The sequence below is a fragment of the Amblyomma americanum genome, chromosome 4 (assembly GCF_052857255.1).
Source record: "Amblyomma americanum isolate KBUSLIRL-KWMA chromosome 4, ASM5285725v1, whole genome shotgun sequence".
Taxonomy (NCBI): Eukaryota; Metazoa; Arthropoda; class Arachnida; order Ixodida; family Ixodidae; genus Amblyomma; species Amblyomma americanum.
Window position 1 is genome coordinate 196,793,124 of NC_135500.1, and position 20,838 is coordinate 196,813,961.

Genomic DNA, 20,838 nt, shown 5'->3' on the forward strand with positions numbered 1-20,838 from the left:
AGAAGTCATTACCGTATTTACTCGAATTTAACGCGAGTTTTTTTACCGAAAGTAGAAAGGAAATGTCACCCCCTGCATTACAGTCGAATACTAGGTTTAAAAACGCTATGAAGAGCACCAAACGCACACTATTAAAATCATTTCAAGTGTCAAACGTGTGCGTTGACCGTACCGGTCATTCGAAATCACGCACTCCAACTCGCCGGTCAACCAGTACGCGAACCACAGGTCACAACTACTAGGTCAAAGCGGCAACCTAATCGCAGACGCAAAAAGAAAAAAAAAAAAGACTCCAGTGAGAACAAGCCAACAAGAGTCGACGCCAGCTAGTCACTGGATGGATGGATGGATGAATACGGCTGAACCCTTTAAATCGGGCGGTGGCTCAAGCCACCTAGCCATGTCTTGTGAAATTTTACTCCTGTCTTGCTTTTAGCCACCAATCGTATAACCTGCGCTTGGTTACTTCTACCCACTTAAAATCTACTTTCCCTTCATTATCCTTAAACCCCAATGCCTTGGGTAAATCAGCCCCGCTGCTTTCCACTGTAGGGTGAAGCCCTTTACAGGAAAGTATCAAGTGTTCAGCCGTTTCCTCCTCCTCTCCACACGCAATGCACGTGTGTATCTCGTGGTGGTACCTGACTCTATATGTCTTAGTCTGCAAAACTCCAGTCCTGGCCTCAAATAACAAAGAACTTCCCCTACAATTATCATAGATATTTTCTTTGACAATTTCCTGTTTAAAGGTCCGTTATGTTCCCAGTGCCGATTTCGTCAGCATCCCTGTTTTCCACAGAGCTCTCTCTGTTTCTTTAACCTTTTTCTTAACCGATAATTGCTGATTTGCCCCCTTACTGCTGTCCAGATATTTGCTTGTCAATTTTCTAGTTCGCTTTCTCCATTTCGTGTCAACATTCTTTATATACAGGTATCTGAAAACTTTGCCCACTGCTTTTCCTCCATTTTTCTCAATCGTTCCTCAAATGCTATCTTACTGCTAGCCTCTCTGCTCTCGAAAGACGCCCATCCCATATCACCCTGTACCCCCTGATTTGGTGTATTGCCATGTGCTCCCAGAGCTAGCCTCCCTATTCCCCGTTGTTTAATTTCAAACCTTGCTGGCGCGATGAGAGGGCGCCACCTCTTGACGAATGCTCGCAACCTGTAGTGAGGTTGTGTGGCCTCCGTGACCGCAAAATGAAACAGCCATCTCGGAGGCATTTAGCGCTCACAATCGCCGCCAAGATGCCAGCAAAGGAGCGAGCAATCCCACTGCCATCTGTCTGTTAATCCTTGCAACTGATGCAAATACGTGGCCACGTGACTACCAGGCAGCAAGGCATGGAGCAGCGCGCTTTGTTCGCTCTTTCTCGTGTTTGGTGCCAGTGCGTTTAGTTGTGCGTTCCGTGCTTCGAGTCTTATACCTATCCCCATCAAACGGTCGAGTTGTCTTCAAGCGGAAAGGCGTGCTCACGCGCTCAGTATACAGCTGGCTTCAAGCGCAACGCTATTCTGCTTGCTGAGAAAGTGGGAAATTCAGCGGCTGCAAGACGTCTGGACGTCAACGAATCGACAATCAGGGGATGGAGGAAACATCACGAGGAATTGTTGAACTGCAACAGCCTGCGAAAAGGCTGTCGGGGGCCCAAGAAAGGCCGCTTCCCGGAGTTGGAGCATTGCCTTGCAGAGTTCATTAGTGAGCAACATTCCCGACTACTAGGAGTAAGCATTGAAATGCTTCAGTGCAAAGCACAGGAGCTTGCGCGAGACACGGGTTTGACCCAAAATCAGTTTAAGGCATCACGAGGCTGGGTGCGGAAGTTTATGCGAAGGGCCGGGTTCTCCCTTCGATGCACAACTTCTATTTGCCAGAAGCTGCCCGGGGACTTCGAATCAAAACTTCGAGAGTTCCAGCGCTACGTCATCGATCTTCGCCGCTCTAGCAAAATGCCACTTGGACATATCGGCAATGCCGACCAGACCCCCGTGTATCTGGACATGCCTATGTCCAGAACAGTGCACAAGTCCGGTGAGCATGAAGTTTGCCTTAGAAGCACAGGCAACGAAAAAAATCAGATTACCGTTATGCTAGCATGTTTGGCTGACGGCCACAAGCTCCCTCCATTCATAATTTTTCGCCGGAAGACGATCCCGAAGGAAACTTTCCCGAAAGACGTTATCGTGCGCTGTCACGAAAAAGGTTGGATGGACTCGAATCTTGTCATAGATTGGATTCAAAGCGTGTGGGACCGAAGGCCAGGCGCATTGCTGCATCCGGAAGCAATATTGGTTCTGGACTCTTTCCGAGGTCACCTGACACCCAGCGTCAAACAAAAGCTACAGCGTGACCGAACGCATCTCGTTGTTATTCAGGTTGGCATGACCTCCATTCTCCAGCCTCTGGACATCTGCATGATCAAGCCCCTCAAGGATCGCTTGCGACAATTATACTGGGAGTGGATTGAAAGCGGATCAACAACAACACCTGCAGGTAGGCTGAAATGCCCAAGCACGTCTACCGTTGCCCACTGGGTTTCAGCAGCCTGGTACGCGCTGCCTCATGATTTGGGCTACCGCGCATTTAAGAAATGCTCAATTTCAAATGCTCTAGACGGAAGCGAGGACGACCTGCTGTGGGAGGCAGCTAGTGACAAAGAAGAGTCAAGCTGTGATGATGACAGTGGCGGCGACAACTGCCGTGAGGATGAGGGTGTATAGGAATGCCTGTTTCGCTTGTACAGTAAAACCTCGTTAATTCGAACTCGAGGGGGACCGGAAAATTGTTCGAATTAAGCGGAGTTTGAATTAATGAGCGGGTGCTAAAAAAAGCGGCCATCACGCCCGGCAGCACGGGCCGAAGCTAAAACAGGCATATCTGAGATCGTTATCTCTTACTACGCGCTACTACACATTTGCGGCGGGCGATTGCGCGAATTAAAATCATAGAGCCCGAATGTCGAAGGAAATAAAGTTAATTTGTTTATGCGGTTGGAGCTAACATCAAAATGCATTCACGTAAGCAGCAAGCTTAATGATTAAATATGACACTATGCTTCAAAAACATGTTTATTAACATCAGATTGGCAAAGCATATCAAAGAGAAAAATAATCGGTGATGCGCATTTGTTTTCGTTTTCTTTGCCGTGACTCGACAAGCATCGTCTGCAACTTGCCCAACAGCTCCAACGCAGCGTCCGAATTATCATCGGCGGAGAAGTAGCGCGCAGCCAGATCGAGTGCTGACGCTGTTTCACATGCACTCGGGGGTGGCAATGGATCGTCGCCTCCGTCGGACTCGTCGTCGCTGTCAGCTGTGCTCGCCGCGCCGGAGTTGTGCGGCATCTGGTCACCGCAGGCCGCTTCAATAATCTCGGCATCGCTTAACGACCCCGATATTTCCACGCCGCTGTCAACGTCTACGAAGCTCTGGAAGTCAACACCCTCCGATAAAGCAGCGTAGGCAAGGTGCAGCGCGACGGAGTCATCACACTGAGCATCCAGCTCTGCCGTGCTGCAGGCTTCTGGGCCTTCAATGAAGCCGCACTTTCGATAACAGTTCGCGACTGTGTCCGCCTTGACAGCATTCCACGATGTTGCCAGCATGTGGCAGGCTCCGAGGAGATTGACGTCGTACGATTTGCCGCTGTCCATACACACAAGAATCCGCTCTAGGAGGTGGCGCCTGTACAGTGTTTTGAGGTTTTTAATAACCCCTAGGTCCATAGGCTGCAGCACAGCAAACGGTCACGACTGCCTCGGCGCAGCGGAAACCTGCAACGGCTTGCGCCGGAGCGACCGTGGCCGGAGCATAGGCGGCGCCCGCGGTAGGGTGGCTACCCGCGTGACCGCGCGTCAGCCAAAAATAGACAAGCCAATGCTTCGACGCTCCGGCAGCGAAAACCTGCTACGGCATGCACCGGAGGGTTGGTTCGGGCAACGAAATTCACGTCTCACCTCGTGCTTGCTGACATGCGTGCTGGCTTATTTTTTTTCTCATCATTCTGCTTTTTTTTAAATTTTCAGCGCATTGTATTTGCTACGAGGTGACTTCTATATGCGAGGAGCAATGCCAGCCATCGGCGCCTAGTTCGAATTAACCGACGTGGATACCGGCATATTCGAATTATCGGGAGCTTTGACCCATTGAAATACACAGGGCTTTGCCGGGACCCGGCCGTCAGTTCGAATTAACCGGAAGTTCGAATTAAGCGATTTCGAATTAACGAGGTTTTACTGTATTTCAATAAAGTTGTCTTTGACCCTCAGAACTGTGCAATGTCGGTTCCTCGCGTCACATTCGGGTTCTTTCAGTTTTTCTGTCGCACGCCCGAAGTCGACCCTCGCGTTACAATTGTGGTTGTGTTACATTAGAGTAAATATGGTACATTTCACCGTGACCTCTAAGAAATGGTTGGAAGGTGTGATACGAATAAACACTGCACATAGTTCATCAGGAACTTACTTAAGACTTGCCTAATAGCTTGCAGAGGGATAACCTTCATGCAATCTTTGCCCTCTATTACCTCTCCATGACTGTGAAGGCTAGAGGTCCAAAGTTGGTGACCATCTCCAATCACGTTATACAATGGAACCTCTTTAATTCAAATGCACTTAAATTCGAACTTCTGGTTTATATGAACTACTGCTTTTGTCCTGTCAACAGCACATGTAATGTAATAAAGAGAGCCAAATACAGCTTCCCTTAAATTTGACCTCTCCACAATTCAAACAACCTTTTGATTCACTCAAGAGTTTCAATTATCGAGATTCAGCTCCGTAAGCACACAAAAAAAATACTAGTGCACTGACAGAGCTATGTTGCTTTTCTAGCAGCACAAAACTGTCTAAATGTCATTACCTTAAACTTGCAACCACAAAACTAGTGGCACAGATAGCTAAAAAACTATGTAAGCTACCACAGCCACTCTGCTTGCATGCACACACTACATAGTAGAATGTGTCATAGCTTTCATAAACATCACAAGCCAATTCACATGACCACTTTTAGCCACAGATAACCAATAAGGTGCTAAATATACGAGTAATGAAAAAAAAAGTCAAAAAGTTTTTTTGACCAAGTGATTTAGAGTGAAGGTCATAAGCCAGTCGGTCATCCATGACTGTGAAGTACTTAGGGGAGATGTGGCAAATAAAATGGTAAACATGGTCAAAACTTTCAGTTTGTCAATTTATTTTTTTGCAAACCATCAGGTCTTCATCTGCCCTATGGCAAATAATTATAGTGCAATATACAGTACAAATTTAGGAAAGTATTTTTTTTATATGTGGTTGTCGAAAATTGTGGCAAGGAGACAGAATTCACACCACCACCGCCATGCCCCTTTGTTATGGTTTTTGTCTTCAGAGTACCAACATTAATGTGGTCCTCCTCTCACCTTCGGCGCAAAAAAGAGAAACTGGTGGTCATATATGCTAGCTAGGCTGACTGGCTGCTGTGCGTACCCAGGCTGTACGTGGCCATGCAACATATCCACAATCAGTGCTTCACTTTTAGGTGACTCCCACATCATTCTGCCTCCTCACACAGCAGCAGCCTCAAGGATTCATAGATGGAGTTTCCCACTGGCAAACAATATCTGCGATGCTCCACTCTGGATTCAGTGCTATGGTATTCAACTGCACCAGTCAGCTGCAAGCTGTTTTCGGGCAAAACAAGACACAAATGAAACAAAATGTGCCAAAGAGTCATCACTCACTTGACGGCAGGCTCCGGCAGGTGCCCAGGATTAACAGGGACCTGGACCCCCCTTTCCCACTCTTGCTTCCATCCGTCAGAGATGGGCCAGTAGTCGTCCGACTCCAGGGGCTCACTATCCGGCAGCTTCATGGCACTGATCAGATCCTTGCGGAACAGCTGCGCACGTGCGCATAGATCGTGTGAGAATGATCTGCATAGCATCTACATGGGCAAGCTATGATCCCAGTGCCAATAAGTCCAGCGACTTGTTAAATCTAAGCACATGCATGTGCTGCATATGTGCATGCAAGTCTTCACAAGGAATCTCATTTATGTCCTCATCATCTTGACCAAAACATCATCTTGAACAAATTATGCAACACAATTTGCACCCATTTTTAGTAGCAATTGTTTAACCTTGCCCGAAGCCTTTCTCTTCAAGAAAATATACTGAATTTCCTTTTTCTTGCAGTATCCTTTTTCATCAATGTGAGAAAAATGCTTATTATTTTGGTTCGACTGTTACTTTTTGGATTTCACAAATATTGGAGCCTCTTTTCGGTGCCTTTATATTTGCTATTGTCGTGTGTAGGTATTCATTCATTCTGAGAAGTATTTCATTTTGCTACTCAAAAATTATGCTAGTGCTCTGCTGCTTAGTCTGGAGTGCCACGATGTGTAAGCACAGGTGTAGTCCTTATCAGTTGGTATGCTCAACCTGCCTCCTTTGGCGTCAACGTGGGGAGCATATGTATAAATACCACCAAATAAAGACTGTCCTGTTCTGTCCGTAACTGAGATGGGCAAGAAATACAACACAAACAAAAAAGGACATGCATAAGTGCTTGCTGTCAATAAGGAACTTATAGAGAGCCTTGCAGCATTACCACACAGGAAAAAAGAAAAGTAAACAAATGCATGTTGTCAAAACCGGTGCCACATCTTGCCAGTGTCTCTACAGCAATATCTACTTCAATTTTTTCTTTGCTCTCTGCATTCACGATATTATGGCCTCAATTTTCAGTTTTCGAACTACGACCAGTGTCTTTTGCCTCCATAATTAAAAAAATGTACACACCTTTCCAGCTTTCTATGCTGTCAAGGTTGATATAGCTCCCCATTGAAAATGCAACCACAGACTTATCCACTGTGAAGTGAGTGCATGGCTTAAAGCCAGTTCTGTGCATGCTTACTGTAATGTGTAGCAGCCAACATGTGAAATTCAGAAATTCGGACTGTCAACGGTGTCCCGCCAAACGCCTATGCAAGCCTATGGCGTCGAAAGCTCGATTATTCAGACGCGCTGTGCATTGCACATCGTCTTCAACTGCCGCATAAACACATGAAGGGCCACACTTCTTTTTCCAGATTCAAGGGTCAATTTTCGGGGCCTGGCCCATGTACGCGGTGTGCGAACACTTTTTTTTTTTTTAAGTAATAACACACCAATAAGGGAATGAGCTGCATTTATTCTGCATTCAATCGTCACTTGCAGAGTCTTGCAACTCCGAGCTGATGCTGTGCTCAGTTGCACGCTCATCCCACAAGAAGTCACGCAGCACGTTCGCTGCCAACACGTAGCCATTGTTCCATCACATAGCAGAGCAGCTCTTCCAGTTCTGGAAACTTGCACGGCCTGCCTCGGAAAGCGCGCTTTTTGCAGCTTTTGTTCCTCAGTGCATCCTTTTGGTTTCACCACCGTCGGACGCACTTCTAGGCCACATGAAATTTCCTGCCCGCCGCATGCTAGCCGCGTTCGAGAGCAAACTCCCAGCCGTGTAGCTGTTAAGGTGCTTGCTCATCATGCTAAAATTGCAATGCTCAGCGGCAGCACACGAAAGTCACAACTACAGTGAAGTATTACAATTTCCATGCCTTTGACAGCCACAAAAAGCTGGAGCTTGTGGCGGAGGAAAAGTTGACGCCGATGATGACGATGACCTGCAGCCTGGGGCACCACCCATGGGCGGCACCTGGAAGCGCCTGTGCGCGTGAATTTTGAAGGCTATTCCCGCGTGGGTCGTGGAAAGTGTGGGTGCGGCCCTCACACGCGTTTATACGGCAATACTGCTATCGAGCTAATATGCACATTCTCGCGAGCTGTGCATTGCACATCTTTGTTTTCTTGAACTAATACTACTATTAAATTAATATTGTCGCCATAAGCGCAAACAACCCAGCAAAGCAAAATAATGAGCCTACAGAACCTGAGACACCGACAGGGCTCAAATTCTACATTAGGCAGAATCGTAATCGTCCTTAGAATTTTTTTGTGCTAGCACGCTAAAAGCAAATTCTTGACGACAAACTTGGGGGAGAGGGCGGTGGGTTCATTATGTGAGTAAATATGGTAAGCGGAAATGAATCTAAGCACCCCTTTGTGATCATTTGAGAGCAAGGCTTAGCAATGCCCTAGTCCCCTAGTGCAAGACGAACAGTGAGCAAGAAATAGGCTGCTGCAATGGCAATGTGCAGAAATTCAACGATCTCTTGTTTATTCTAACCTGTCACATTACAAATTCCATATAAGTCCCATAGCTCGCCTTTATACACGCAAGCTGCAGCAGTTGCCAAGAGGCTCATAAAGCTATGCAGTGGGAAAAAGTTAGCAGAAAAACCCCCGGAGAAAGGATTACTGAAGCTGAGTTAAGTTGAAAACAACCAAGAAAGAGCCAAAAGCACACTCAGACCATAGGATTACCTCAAGCTTTAGTCTTTGTATCGTGTACATTTAAGCAGATGGATTTATTCTCGATGGTGAGTGCGTGCCAATACCGGCCTGCACTGGAAAAGTGCAAGAATGACGTGAAATGAACGAAAACACAACACATACCGTGTTTACACGATTGTAAGTCTACCCTTTTTTTGAAATTTAAAATTCCGAAGTGGGGGGGGTCGACTTACAATTGAAACGAAACCTTGAACTGCCAATAGAAGCAAGAAAAACAATCTATCAGGGACGCTACTGCGATGTTAGAAGTTTTTGTTTGCTCTACGGCTCCAAGCGTAGCATTCAGGTATTCCGCGGGCTTTTTGGCCACGATTTTTCATTTCTTATTTTTACTGCGCACACCGTTACCCACCGCGATGGTTCAGTGCTACTGAACAGGATACCCGGGTTAGAACCCGACCGTGGCGGCAGCGTTTCGATGGAAGCGAAACGCAAAGGCGCCCGTGTGCTGTGCGATGGCAGTACAGCAAGCTAAAGATCCCCAGGTGGCTGAAATTATTCGGGAGCCCTTCACTACGGCACCTCGTTCGTCCTTTCTTCTTTCACTCCCTCCTTTATCTCTTCCCTTACAACTGGGTTTCCGCCAATATTTGAGACAAATACTGCGCCACTTCCTTTCCCCCAAAACCAATTTCATTTCATTTCACTCGTGGGAAGGGCCACTCTCCCGCTGTTCAAATCGCAAAGTCTGCGCCAGCGCCCGGGAGTGTCGCTAGCTGATGGAAGAGCCGCTATTTCAGTTGGTTGCGCGATACGTAACAGCGGCGCTTCTGGGGAATGCCGATGTTTGCTGGAAAAGCCAACGACCCGACACCGATCACTCTTTGTTTGGTGGTGCTTGCAGTTGGTGCTTTTGACTCGACTGCCGGCCGCGTGCTTCGCCATGAGCTCTCCAGGTTCAAAAAGCATTCGGCGCTCATTCACTGCAGCTTTCAAGAGGGAGGCCATCATTTACGCCGAAGAAACCAACAACTGCGAGGCGGGCCGCAAGTTCCGACGTTTCTGAACGGTTGGTGCGGGAGTGGCGCAAGCAGCGAGACAAAATTTTCGATTGCGACTCCAAGCGAAGAGGTTTCCGCGGGCCGAAGTCGGGACGCTTTCTGAAGCTGGAGGTCAAGCTTGCAGCGTACGTCACCGAAATACGTGATCGGTCTCTTCCAGTGACATGCGAAATGATCACGCAACAAGCCCAGGTCTTTGCTGCGGAAGCTGGAATACTCCGAACAGACTTCAAAGCCAGCAGGGCTTGGACTTCGAAATTTATGAAGAGGGCTGGCTTCTCTCTTCGTCGGCGTACTAGTGTATGCCAGAAGCTGCCTGCTGCTTACGAGGAGAGAGTTCTTGCCTTCCATAGGCACTACCTCAAGCTCCGCGACTCGCGGCGATACCTGTTCGGCCAAATCGGCAATGCGGACCAGACTCCCGTCTACTTCGACATGACAAGCAACACAACAGTGAGCGTGAGGGGAGCTTGCGAGGTTAAGCTTCTCACGACAGGAAACGAGAAACTTTGGTTCACTGTTATGCTATCATGCTTGGCAGATGGCACAAAGCGCCGACCGTATATCGTCTTCAAAAGAACAACTATGCCAAAGAAAATGTTCCCGAAAGGTGCGAGTGAACGAAAAAAGCTTTATGACGGACGACTTAGTTATTGATTGGCACCGTCGGGTGTGGCTTTTGAGGCCAGGGGCATCCCTCAAAAATCGCAATCCGAACCTCCTCGTGCTGGACTCATTTCGCGGCCACCTTACCGCGAAAGTGAAGGCAGAGCTCCGAAAAGAAGATACAGATATGCGGGTGATTCCCGGCGGTCTGACGGGGCAGCTGCAGCCGCTAGACGTTGGCATTAACAAGCCATTCAAGGACTTGCTCCGGCGTGAGTACAACGAGTGGCTGGTGGCAGAAGGGCGGGAACTTACGCCAACGGGGTGCGTGAAGAGAACCGCCCTGGCGGCTGTGTGATTTTCGCTTGGGCGGCCGTTCCACGCGATGCCGTGGTGCGGTCATTTAGGAAGTGCGGGCTTTCCATGGAGGACGATGTGCTGTGGGATCGCAGCGGCGACGACGGCGACGACGACAGCAGTACCACTGAAGATGACTCAAGTGAGGATGAATAGCCCATCTATGCAATAAATTTTCGTTTTTGAAGCGCTCCACCGGTGTTTTTTTTTCGGACATGCGATTGGGGGGGGGTCGACTTACAATCGTGTAAATACGGTACTTCCTGATTTACTATTCGGGACAAATGTCTCAACGATGTGTGAGTGGCAACTGAAGCCAGTATCTCTGTTGTTAGCCAGTGGTTTGAGAGTGCACTTGTGGAGGCGAAAGTAACTTTCGAACCGTAATGCATGCCAATGAAATCAGGCGGTCATTGGCAGACATGGAACTTAAGCATCTGGAAGGCTTTTCGCATGTCCTGGAGTCTTTTATATCCCTGTGGGTAAAAATTACAGGCGACCCTCAAGAAACATCTGATTTTTATTTTACAAATACTGATCACAGACAAAACAAAAATTAACATGAAGTTTCAACCTCCAATCGAAGGATATGACACTGGTACAAAATATAGCCCATACAAAGGTATTTCAGCATTTGCAAACGTGATGCAGTCTCACTGTTGCTTTGCTTGTGTCTAGGCGTTACAACTAAGTTGCACAGCTGCTCTTTCAGCTCGACAGCAGTACGGAGCTACCACCTAGCAGCAGCAGTCTTTTCCAATTGCACTGCACCACTTTTCGGAGCTACCACCTAGCAGCAGCAGCCTTTTCCGATTGCACTGCACCACTTTAGACTCAGCTTGTCTGTGCTCCAGAACACTTGGTACCAGTGATGTGGTCTGAGTAACAGCATGTTCAAGAGTCCCTTTCCGACTCATTGATGGCGACAACCAGACGAGCCCCCGTAGGAATAGACCGACCAAGGCACCTCTTTTTTTTTTATAGTTTCGTAAGCCTGCGAGATTTTTGAATACACATGATATTCTTCACTGATGCTCCACACAAAACTCTTTGCGAGCAATAACTGGCACCAACACACCCAAGGCAGAAATGGCATGTTAAATTGTGTACCACACATTGGACGTTTTATTCTTGTGCCCACGTGTTCACAAGAAATAGTATAAATTATAAATGAATATAAACATGACCAACATTTCGTGCTCATGCCCTTTAGGGGGGGGGGGGGGGGACCTGGTCTTGAAAAAAAATTTTATTAATGTATTCATAAATATTCAATTTTTAGGGAACATGTATTTTTGTGTGCTGATTCTAAAACAATTTTTTGAGCACTTGTGTAATTTATATGCAGGTATTTTATGAAGATCTTTGAAGAAAATTTGCAGTGGGAAACTTGTTGAAATGTATGCCATTGGGTTCTCTTGATACTAAGGAATGCAATAAGGGTAAATTTATCATCCTGGCTATCATAGAATGAGTTATAGGGTACTGAAGCCGCCAGTTCAGAAACAGGAATACGCACTTTTCTTCGCACTTCTGAATCGACAGCTTCGAAACCCTATAACTTAAGTTCTATGATAGGCAGGAAGACAATTTTACCTTTATTGCATTCCTTGGTGTCAAGAGAAGCCAGTGGCATACATTTCAGCAAGTTTTTAGCAGCAAATTTTCTTCAAAGCTCTAATATAAAATACCTGCGTAACAGTTACGTAAGTGCTCAAGGAATTGCTTTACATTAATGACATATTTAGAATCAGCACACAAAAATACATGTTCCCTGAAGATTTCTCAACTGTGACTTCGTTGATAAAATTTTTCTTTCAAGACCAGGCACACTCCTTAAGCGCAAGAAATACAACATTTAGCAGGCAGGATCAGCCATAGATTGGCAAAATGCTGCCTGTGGAAGCAGACGTGCCCCTTACTTCGGCTGGTTTGTTGCTTCGGTAGGAGCTGTTGTAGATCTTAGACATGGGTGGCACAGGCAATGGTGGCAGAATGCTCTTTGACGAAGACACTGGAAACAGAAGAAAGTTTGACCATAAATACAAGCACCCAGCCGAAAACAAAATAAGCAGGATAACTGTGCATATGTGAACATACACCTCCAAACGTGTTACACAATTCATTGCGACATCCCTCTAAATTCTCTGTACAAGAGTACCCCAAAAACCAACCCCTCGCGCAGCTTGTTTTTTTTCTCCTCTAACAGGCAATTTGTGTGCTCATCACTGACAAGGCACACTATGGCAAGGAACGCATTAACCACTGTCACGCAGGCTGTTATGCCGATTTCAATCAAGACCAATCCGAACTTAAGTTTCCAGCATGCTCAGCATGCGACGCTGCTACACTTTCCCACCGGATCCTGGCTGATGAGTTGGCCCGCTAGGCGTCAGGTGGTGCTGCATGCACATAGAGATGTAGAAGTGGTTACAGACAAATGGGCTTGTAATCAAGCATTGAAACTGCACAAAAACCCTTTCAGTGAAAAATTCTGTGGCTGCTTTGCAGCTGCAGCAAGTCACAACGCAAGCACATAGCCGGCCAGTGCATGTAGGTGCTGCGTTTGGGCTTGCATGCTCATTCACTATTGTGGACACAGATGCATGATGTTGAGAGTATCGCCACAAATTCTGGAAATCAAGCCGCACTGTATAAAACAAAAATTTGTTTTAAAATTGAATAGCTTTGACAGAATATCCTTGCGCATCTTTCATTTTCGGCTCGCATTTCAATGTGCAGCGCCCCTCACACTTCGCTCAGGCCGCGGCCGAAATGTGCCCAGTGCGTGGCACCCATCGCTACCGAAAAAGTTGGCATCCGCGAAAACAACGCAGAGCGAGTTTTGGCTGCGGCCTGAGCAAAGTGCACGGGACACTACAAACGTTTCCCGAGCAGAACGGTAGCATCCCTCAACTGGGATCAACAATTACAACAGCGCTTCAGGAACAATTGGCCATGCAGCAATGCATGATTTGCGTCGAGTTGGGTACCAATCGATTTCATCAGCATCAGAAGTACCCACACCAGAGTGGTGCTAACTGATGACAAGAATGACATCTTCAAAAATGACCACAATCAACCTTCAGCACGCATGCAGGCTATGTGCAGAATGCTTAGCTTGTAAATGACTGCAGTGCAGCGCCAGTTCTTGCAGCGCGAGTGTAGCCTGACACTAGTGTTCTCGGTGCAGCGGCCAAATCGAGTGCAAAAGTGCAGAAACGTGCGTCTGCTGCAGCCTGTGCTAGTGTTTGTCGCATGGTTTGACATACGGACAGGATCATGCTAGTTTTATTTAACGCTGTGCATTTATTCGAAGTAGTGCACCCACTCGTGGAGCGGCTATGAAATTTGATACCACCCTCTTTGCATTGTGCAAAGTGGCGCAGGTCGTCACAGAGTTGAATATTTTCAAGATGCAACAAATGTTGAATTCAAGAGGTTCTTCAGACTTCCGCTAGAGACGACCTATGAGTATACGCGTGATACAGGCTGTCGCCGTTCTATCCGAAAAGTGACTGCGGTTATCCACCAATTACAGAACGTAAGAGTTGCCTGATATATTGGACTTTTTTCAACTCAACAACTAGCATTCACTGTCGGCAGACGGTGGCGGCGGAGCGACTATCAAAGACTGACTGGCAGGCGAAGGCATGGGCTTACGGCGACCTCAAGGTCAGTCGCTATATATAAGTGACAGATGATGTCAACCGCAGCGAATCAATACAAATGCTGTAATCACCCACATAATAAAAACAACTCAACATCTGCCTCTCATGCAAACGCTCCATCATGCTGCGTGTAATAATAATATTTGCACACGAAAGAGCAATGGTGCAAAGCAAAATGTGAGCTTGGACAGAAAGGTGAGAACTCGTACACAGTACACCAGCCAGCCAGTCGCTTACGCACATATAGACACGCTCGCACACACGCACACACTGAAATTTCAGTTGCTTGGCGAGGACATGGTGCAGATGTCGCATCTATCACGGGTACGCGGCTGTCTCAACGCCGCTCAATAAAACAAGCATGGCCGCAGAGCCGTCTGCTACGGAATGCGCCAAGTCCCTTGCACTACCTGCGCAAGAAGAGAACTCGCCGGCAGGCTAGTGCAGAAGAACTCGTGCAGCACGAAGTCAAATCGAGTGTGAAAGTGCTGCACCTCGTGAATTGGTGCAGAAAGTGCAGCCAAATCGAGGAGACCTTTGGCTGCTTGGTGCAGCAGATGCTCTAATCATGTGGGTGCCGGCACCGGCTCATCAACCTAAAATCGGCTTATGGGAAGATAATGTGCGCATGTAAAATGTGGAAGGATGTGTGGGCCGATCAAAAAGGTCTCCCATATGGTCAGATCCTTTCGAAATAAAAGCTCACACTATCATAAACAAATAGAACAAGGACACTCAACACAACTACACTTTCTCTGGTGGTGTCACACACACAAAAAAGGGGGGTGGTGGGGGTGGGAAGATGGATGGGTATGGAGATTCTCTAGTTATGGTAGCACACTATCCACCATTACATACTGCCAAAAGTGGGAAAGCCGTCATTTACTGTCATCTGATGGGTTAAACTGACATGTTCCCAAAAGGCCGGGCTTCGGTTTCAGCAGGGTTTCCGCGGCGGCGCGCGAGCAGTGATAGGAAAAAAGGTGCACGTGTGCTGTGGGATATGTGCTGTGCAATGTCAGCACATGTTAAAGACCCCCGGGTAATGGAAATTATTCCAGAGACCTCCACTAGGCCACCTCTTTCTTCCTTCACTCTCTCCTTTATCCCTTCCCCTACAGCCTGCGGTTAGGGAGCCCACCAAGATATGTGAGACAGTTGCCACATCATTTCCTTTCCCCAAAACAAAAAAAACAATTTTCAATAGCAACATAGCATCTCATACTGACTAGCAAATTTCAGTGTGGGTAAGTAAGTTACTCGAAAGTTAAAGCATCCTCAGAAAGAAAAGATGTTCATAACAGCTACCACATGCTTAATGATTTTTTCAAAATCAAGAAAAAAAAAGAACTAAACAATTATGCACACAGTGTGCACAGTACGGCTGAGACATTATCCAAAAGTTGCCTAAAGCTGTGTGAAGGCCTTACTTGCCAAACAGACATGTGATTGGATGAAGTCACTTTGGAGCAGCTTTTAAAGCAGTCAAAAGTCTCTTCTGGGCCAGAAAAGTGAGCATTTGGCATAGATATATAGCACACTTTCTAGAGTATAAGCTGTATTTTTTAAACAATTTTTTTGTCAGTGCGACTCATATATGAAGCAAAATGACACGCCACCACTCGCAACCTTTTGCTGTTCCAGTAACTGTTTGAAAAGAAAATCGACAAGTGAAAGAGAAAAATGATCAAGTTATTAAAGTTTTAGCACCATGCGATCCACTACCATGATCCACTTCCACGAGAACCCAACTATGCCTGCACAGGGGCAAGTGTGCACTCCCCGGGGCCACCAGCACACTGCGCAGATAGCTTAGCACGGATGTGGTTCATGGTAGTGCAATGCAGATCGCACTATGCTGAAACTGCAACTATATTTTAAAAATGTTGTCCTAGGGCCAGAATCCCATAATCTCGCCACAACAAGACTGAATGCAGCGGCAGCACTAAGTGCGTGCCGCCACCACATCCAGTCCAGTCATATTCTAGAAAGTTTCGATTTCAGCATTGCATCCGCATGGCTTCGCGCACATCATGCGTTCTTCTCACCCAACATAATGCAGCCTGCAAGGTGAAGAAGCTATGATGCAAGATTGAATTTGCCTGCGGTTGAATATGCATTGGAGAACAGGAACCACGTAGCAAGAAGATAGTTCAACACGAGAGAAGAAAAATTATCCGGGGATCATCTGTCTTTTTGATAGGGCAACAAAGCCAATCCCAAAATAGACGCGCACTGACAACTTTGCGGTAGCGTGCCGTTTCCCCCACTTCTGCCAAGCAAGGACGTGCAAGTCAACGCCGGTGCTGTCAGTGAATGTTTGTGCCATGCGCATTTCTGGCGTGACCTCCATACCATGGGATTACCAAAGTAAATCCCGGCTTGCAGCGGGCCTCTTTCGCTTCTCTGTTTTCATTACGCGGGGCAACAACGTGCCTAGCCAACATGATACTTGCTCACATATACATATATACTAAGGATTGATTGGAGGATTTTCGGAAAAATTGCGTTTTCCGCTAATGCTGCTTAACGCCGACGTGGGATAAACATGCAATCACATCCCTAACCAAAGCAATGTCTTTTGCTATCTATCTACCTGCGATGTATATCTAGTCTATTAGTAATACTCACGCCGGCTGTCCTCATCTTCACAAGCACTTGTTTTCCTGAACCGCTTGCTTCCAAGAGTGGCTCCTGCACCCAAACAGAAAAAAAATTAACAGCTTAGCAACACACCTGAAAAAAAAGTTTCCCATGGCTTCTAAAAATGTCAAACTACAAACGAGTGTTACGCAGTTGCACCTCTGATAACAAGCATGCATCAGAAAATTTGTGTACCAAAATTTGGTTTAACTCTTTTGGAAACACTCCTGTAGCTTTCTTTTTCGTCATAAACATTATTTACATTTTGTTATTCATCATGCATTCCACTAAAAAAAGATAGAACAAAACAAAGCTAGTGCAAGCTTCAAAACACCTCTTGTTTTATCATGCTCAGAGTGCAGCTACTGCTTGAAAAAATTTATGAGGCACAGGCAATAATTTTGCTAGCAATAAAATTACTATCACCATGCAAAAAAAGTGCGATGAGTTACCACAGGCTGATGTTTTATGCTATTTTCTTCTTAAAAGAGGCCTTTTTTTTTGGGGGGGTGGGGGGGTGTCAAGTCTGCATATGACATGCTTGAAAGGCAATTTATCTATCGATGCCAATTCATACGGGGGTTTCGGTCCATTAGGAAAGCCTTCCCTAGTATACAATCTCCATATCCAAAACAAAGAAAATACCACAACTTCAATACCCTTTGCTACAATAGAGTAGAATCATTGTGTCCAAATCCTAAGCATCACTTCTGAGCTGATGTCGGTCTTTCACAAGAATGTTTAGTTTAGTTCATGGCGGTTTAACGTCCCAAAGTGACTCAGGCTACGAGGGACACCGTAGTGTAGTCTCCGGAAATTTCAACCAGCTGGGGTTCTTTAACGTGCATTGATATCACACAGTACAGGGGCCTCTAGAATTTCACCTCCATCAAAATTCAACCGCCGTGGCCGGAATCGAACCTGCATTTTCCAGGTCAGCAGCCAAGTGCCTCAACCACCGAGCCACCACGGCGGCCTTTCACAAGCATGTGTTGAATTCTGCTATAGCACGATGACAATGGTGCTCCGACATTTATTACAAGGCAGTCAGAAAACAGGGAGAAACTTACCATGAAAATTCACAACACTTAAGCTCTTGCAGCACAGAGATCCATTTGCGCTCAGTACATCCTACCCCACTACAGCAGCAACCACAGTGTAGTTTAAGCTTCGTAGCCCCCTCCACCCCCCCACCCCCCAATCTTGCTTGCTGCAAGCCATATCCGGCGTGACTCGACATTAAAAATAAAATGCAGAACAAACGATACAGTGTCGATTTCAAAGAAGGTGCCTGCAGTCTGTGGAAGCTTTTGTACAGTCTGCCACTTTTGACAATGCAGCCGCCAGCCATTCTCAGTTTCCGTCCTATGTAATTTTTAAAGACTTATTATAGCGCGATGCACTGCAAGCGGCAACGTGATACCGACCTGTTAGGCCGCTGCCGGCGTCTATGGACGACCGCTTCTGCTTTGCATCGGATGACATCGTCGCAGCTCGGCGGGCGCGCGGGCGGCCTTTTTCTTCGGCGCCGCCACCGCTCCCCGCTAAAATTGCAGTGTCGTTGTCGACCCTTGCGAAAGAAAACGAAAACACACGTCATAAAACGCAAACTATTCACTTGCTTCACGCACTGAACGTGAAGAGAGTAAGCACATGGGCTGTCATAACCCTGCTCAAAACAACTGAAGGTAACCTGACGCGCGTCTTCACGAATCGGTTAAGCTCAAAATTGCCGCGAACCAAGTCTTGGGGCGAACTGTGAAGCGACGCGTACGAAATCATGCATTTTCGGCTCCTTCGCTTCACTCAATTGCTCTGCTGCAGAAGGACAACACCGGGCTACGATTTACCTTTCAAACGCAGAAAGCATGCTTCCCAGTGTTACCAAACGAACCTGAGCGCGCAGCCGACATGCCTCCCCTCCCCCTCGACATCACCTGCTACAAAGCTCACTGGCTGCAACGGGGGCTACAATACTCACTGGGTCAGTAAACAAAGATGCCACGGCAAGTTAGCGCTACTAAAGCCGAACGATGACACGTTGCCGAAGCCGTGTTTTGGCCCAGTACGCAATAGGCCCCTCGCCTTCATCACCCATATTTGGACACTGGTCACCACAACCACGAATTTTCAGAGCCCACAAACTTACCCCGTGGCTCGAGTTAAAAAGCAAAGTTCATTATCACTGGGCAGGCGAGCGCGCACATATATTCACGAAGCGATGGCGGTCACATTGTTTGTTCACCCGACGAAGATGAACCACGGTTTGGCGCCATTATGATCTGCGGTCGCGCTACACAGACAGCGACGGCACGTGATGATCCATATGAGAATCCATCTTGTCAGTATTGTTAGTTGTCTTCCTCAGGCTTTGTGCAAGGGAAAGGCCAACGCAAGCATTTCAGCTATTGAGCTTTTAGTGCACAAATTCACGTCGAAATCCGATAACTGCTATTCGCCTTTACTTGCCATTGCTTGTCACTAGGCCTCGTCACAGTGTTGATGGCAACGTACGCGGATAGGCGCCAACGGCGTCCCAGTGGAACGCCGCGACGCGTTTTGTACGAGAACGAGTGCCGGAATAAGCGAAGTTTTCAAATACCAGCAGAACGAGCTAACAAGTTATGCACAACAAGGGTGAACTTCATTGTGAGCGAGTATGGCTTCCTCGACGAAGTTTCACTAGTTTCACGGTTTGTTTACGACACTACGGGACTGCGGCCTACGGCTATGTTTGCTGCTGCAGCCTGCCATTCAAGTCTGCTACGTGCGTCCGTCTCTCTGCATGTTTCTCGGTAACTGGTGTTCTGCAGGCGCCTGAACATTCCCTGCACCAAATTTTATTTTTCTGAGTGTTTTACATCGATTTCGAAGACTGCAAATATATTGCACTACCTATGCGTACATGCAGTCCGTAGTCTGGCTAAAGTTTCCCGCCGTTATCTGCGCCAGCCAGCTGAACAAGACACTTTCTGCTATACAATTCTGGCAGAACACTGGCCATGCACAAATCCAATATCTTTGCCGTCAATCCCCAAATCCTTTCATCACCGTCGAGCACAAACACCGGCGCCAAGTGTCTTGGTACACCGGGATATGTCCAATTAGTGTACTCCCAGCCGCGAGGGTCACACAGACTTGCCAAAGAAGGCATGATCACCTTCTCCACTTCATTTTTGTTCACCACGAGTTCTTCCATAAGCGTCTCAGGAGATGAGGATTTCACGAATGCCACAACCGGCGTGACAGATATCTCGGAGCCAAGCGCCGGAATTGGGTGGATGGGTCCCCACACATCAACGTTAGCAGGTGGTATTCCAAGCTCCTCTTCAGTCTCTCGTAGGGCTGTCTCCGTGGCTGACATGTCGCTCTTGTCGGCGATGCCCCCAGGGAAGCTAATAAGCCCAGCATGTCTGGCAAGGTTCTGTGACCTCAACGTCAGTAGGACGGCGGGCTCACCCCGCTGGTTAAAGCAGAACGGCACCAGCACCGCGGCAGTCAGTGAGGTTGGGACGCTGCGAAACAAGCGGCTGTACTCTTCGGATGACCTCGCTAGGGAATCCATGCAGGACCTCTTCCGATCGTCGGAGAAAAACGTGACGTCGAATTTCGTGGAGCTGACCCGGCGAGCATTTGCAATCCTCGCCAGTCCGTTCAGCGACCACAAGAGAAAATGCGCGTTATGTTTCATGAATGCCATTGCCCCGGCACCGCATAATTCACATACCTACACTTGTCACATCTTGACAAGAGCTTGACAGCTCGTTTCTGGCTCAACACCACAGTTTTCCCACAGCTGTTACACTAACAGACGTAACAGACGCACAACGGTACAACAACGCATTCGCAAGACAGACGAGTAAGCACGTGACCACCCCTTCGAATTTCCGCGAGTGGTTTTCTTCGAGAGTAGGCATAAAACATGCACGTGACTTCCGCTAACAAAAAAAAATTTCCTCCACCCGCCGCGGTGGCTCAGTGGTTAGCGCGCTCGGCTACTGATCCGGAGTTCCCGGGTTCGAACCCGACCGCGGCGGCCGCGTTTTTATGGAGGCAAAACGCTAAGGCGTCCGTGTGCTGTGCGATGTCAGTGCACGTTAAAGAACCCCAGGTGGTCGAAATTATACC

At 47.4% G+C, this 20,838-nt stretch overlaps 2 protein-coding genes across 4 annotated transcripts in view; both read right to left on the reverse strand.

Annotated features, from left to right (window-relative positions):
- The window catches only part of rno (PHD finger protein rhinoceros), a 50,605-nt gene extending 31,194 nt beyond the window's left edge, over positions 1-19,411 (reverse strand). The window contains exons 1-5 of one of the 3 annotated variants that reach the window (XM_077662834.1): positions 19,180-19,411; positions 18,138-18,280; positions 16,699-16,761; positions 12,319-12,410; positions 5,721-5,878 (exon numbers count right to left, since the gene is read on the reverse strand). In XM_077662834.1, coding sequence (XP_077518960.1) covers positions 5,721-5,878; positions 12,319-12,410; positions 16,699-16,761; positions 18,138-18,195 — 371 coding nt within the window. In that variant the 5' untranslated portion in view covers positions 18,196-18,280; positions 19,180-19,411. Of the gene's footprint in view, positions 1-5,720; positions 5,879-12,318; positions 12,411-16,698; positions 16,762-18,137; positions 18,281-18,691; positions 18,817-18,859 lie in introns of those variants that run through there. The other 2 variants (XM_077662833.1, XM_077662832.1) reach the window with 2 other exon arrangements.
- Positions 19,412-19,534: 123 nt separating this feature from the next.
- Positions 19,535-20,553, reverse strand: LOC144128984 (mitochondrial coenzyme A diphosphatase NUDT8-like). Its single transcript, XM_077662835.1, has one exon. The coding sequence runs from the start codon at positions 20,408-20,410 to the stop codon at positions 19,634-19,636; it is 777 nt and encodes a 258-aa protein (XP_077518961.1). The 5' UTR covers positions 20,411-20,553; the 3' UTR covers positions 19,535-19,633.
- Positions 20,554-20,838: the final 285 nt, after the last annotated feature.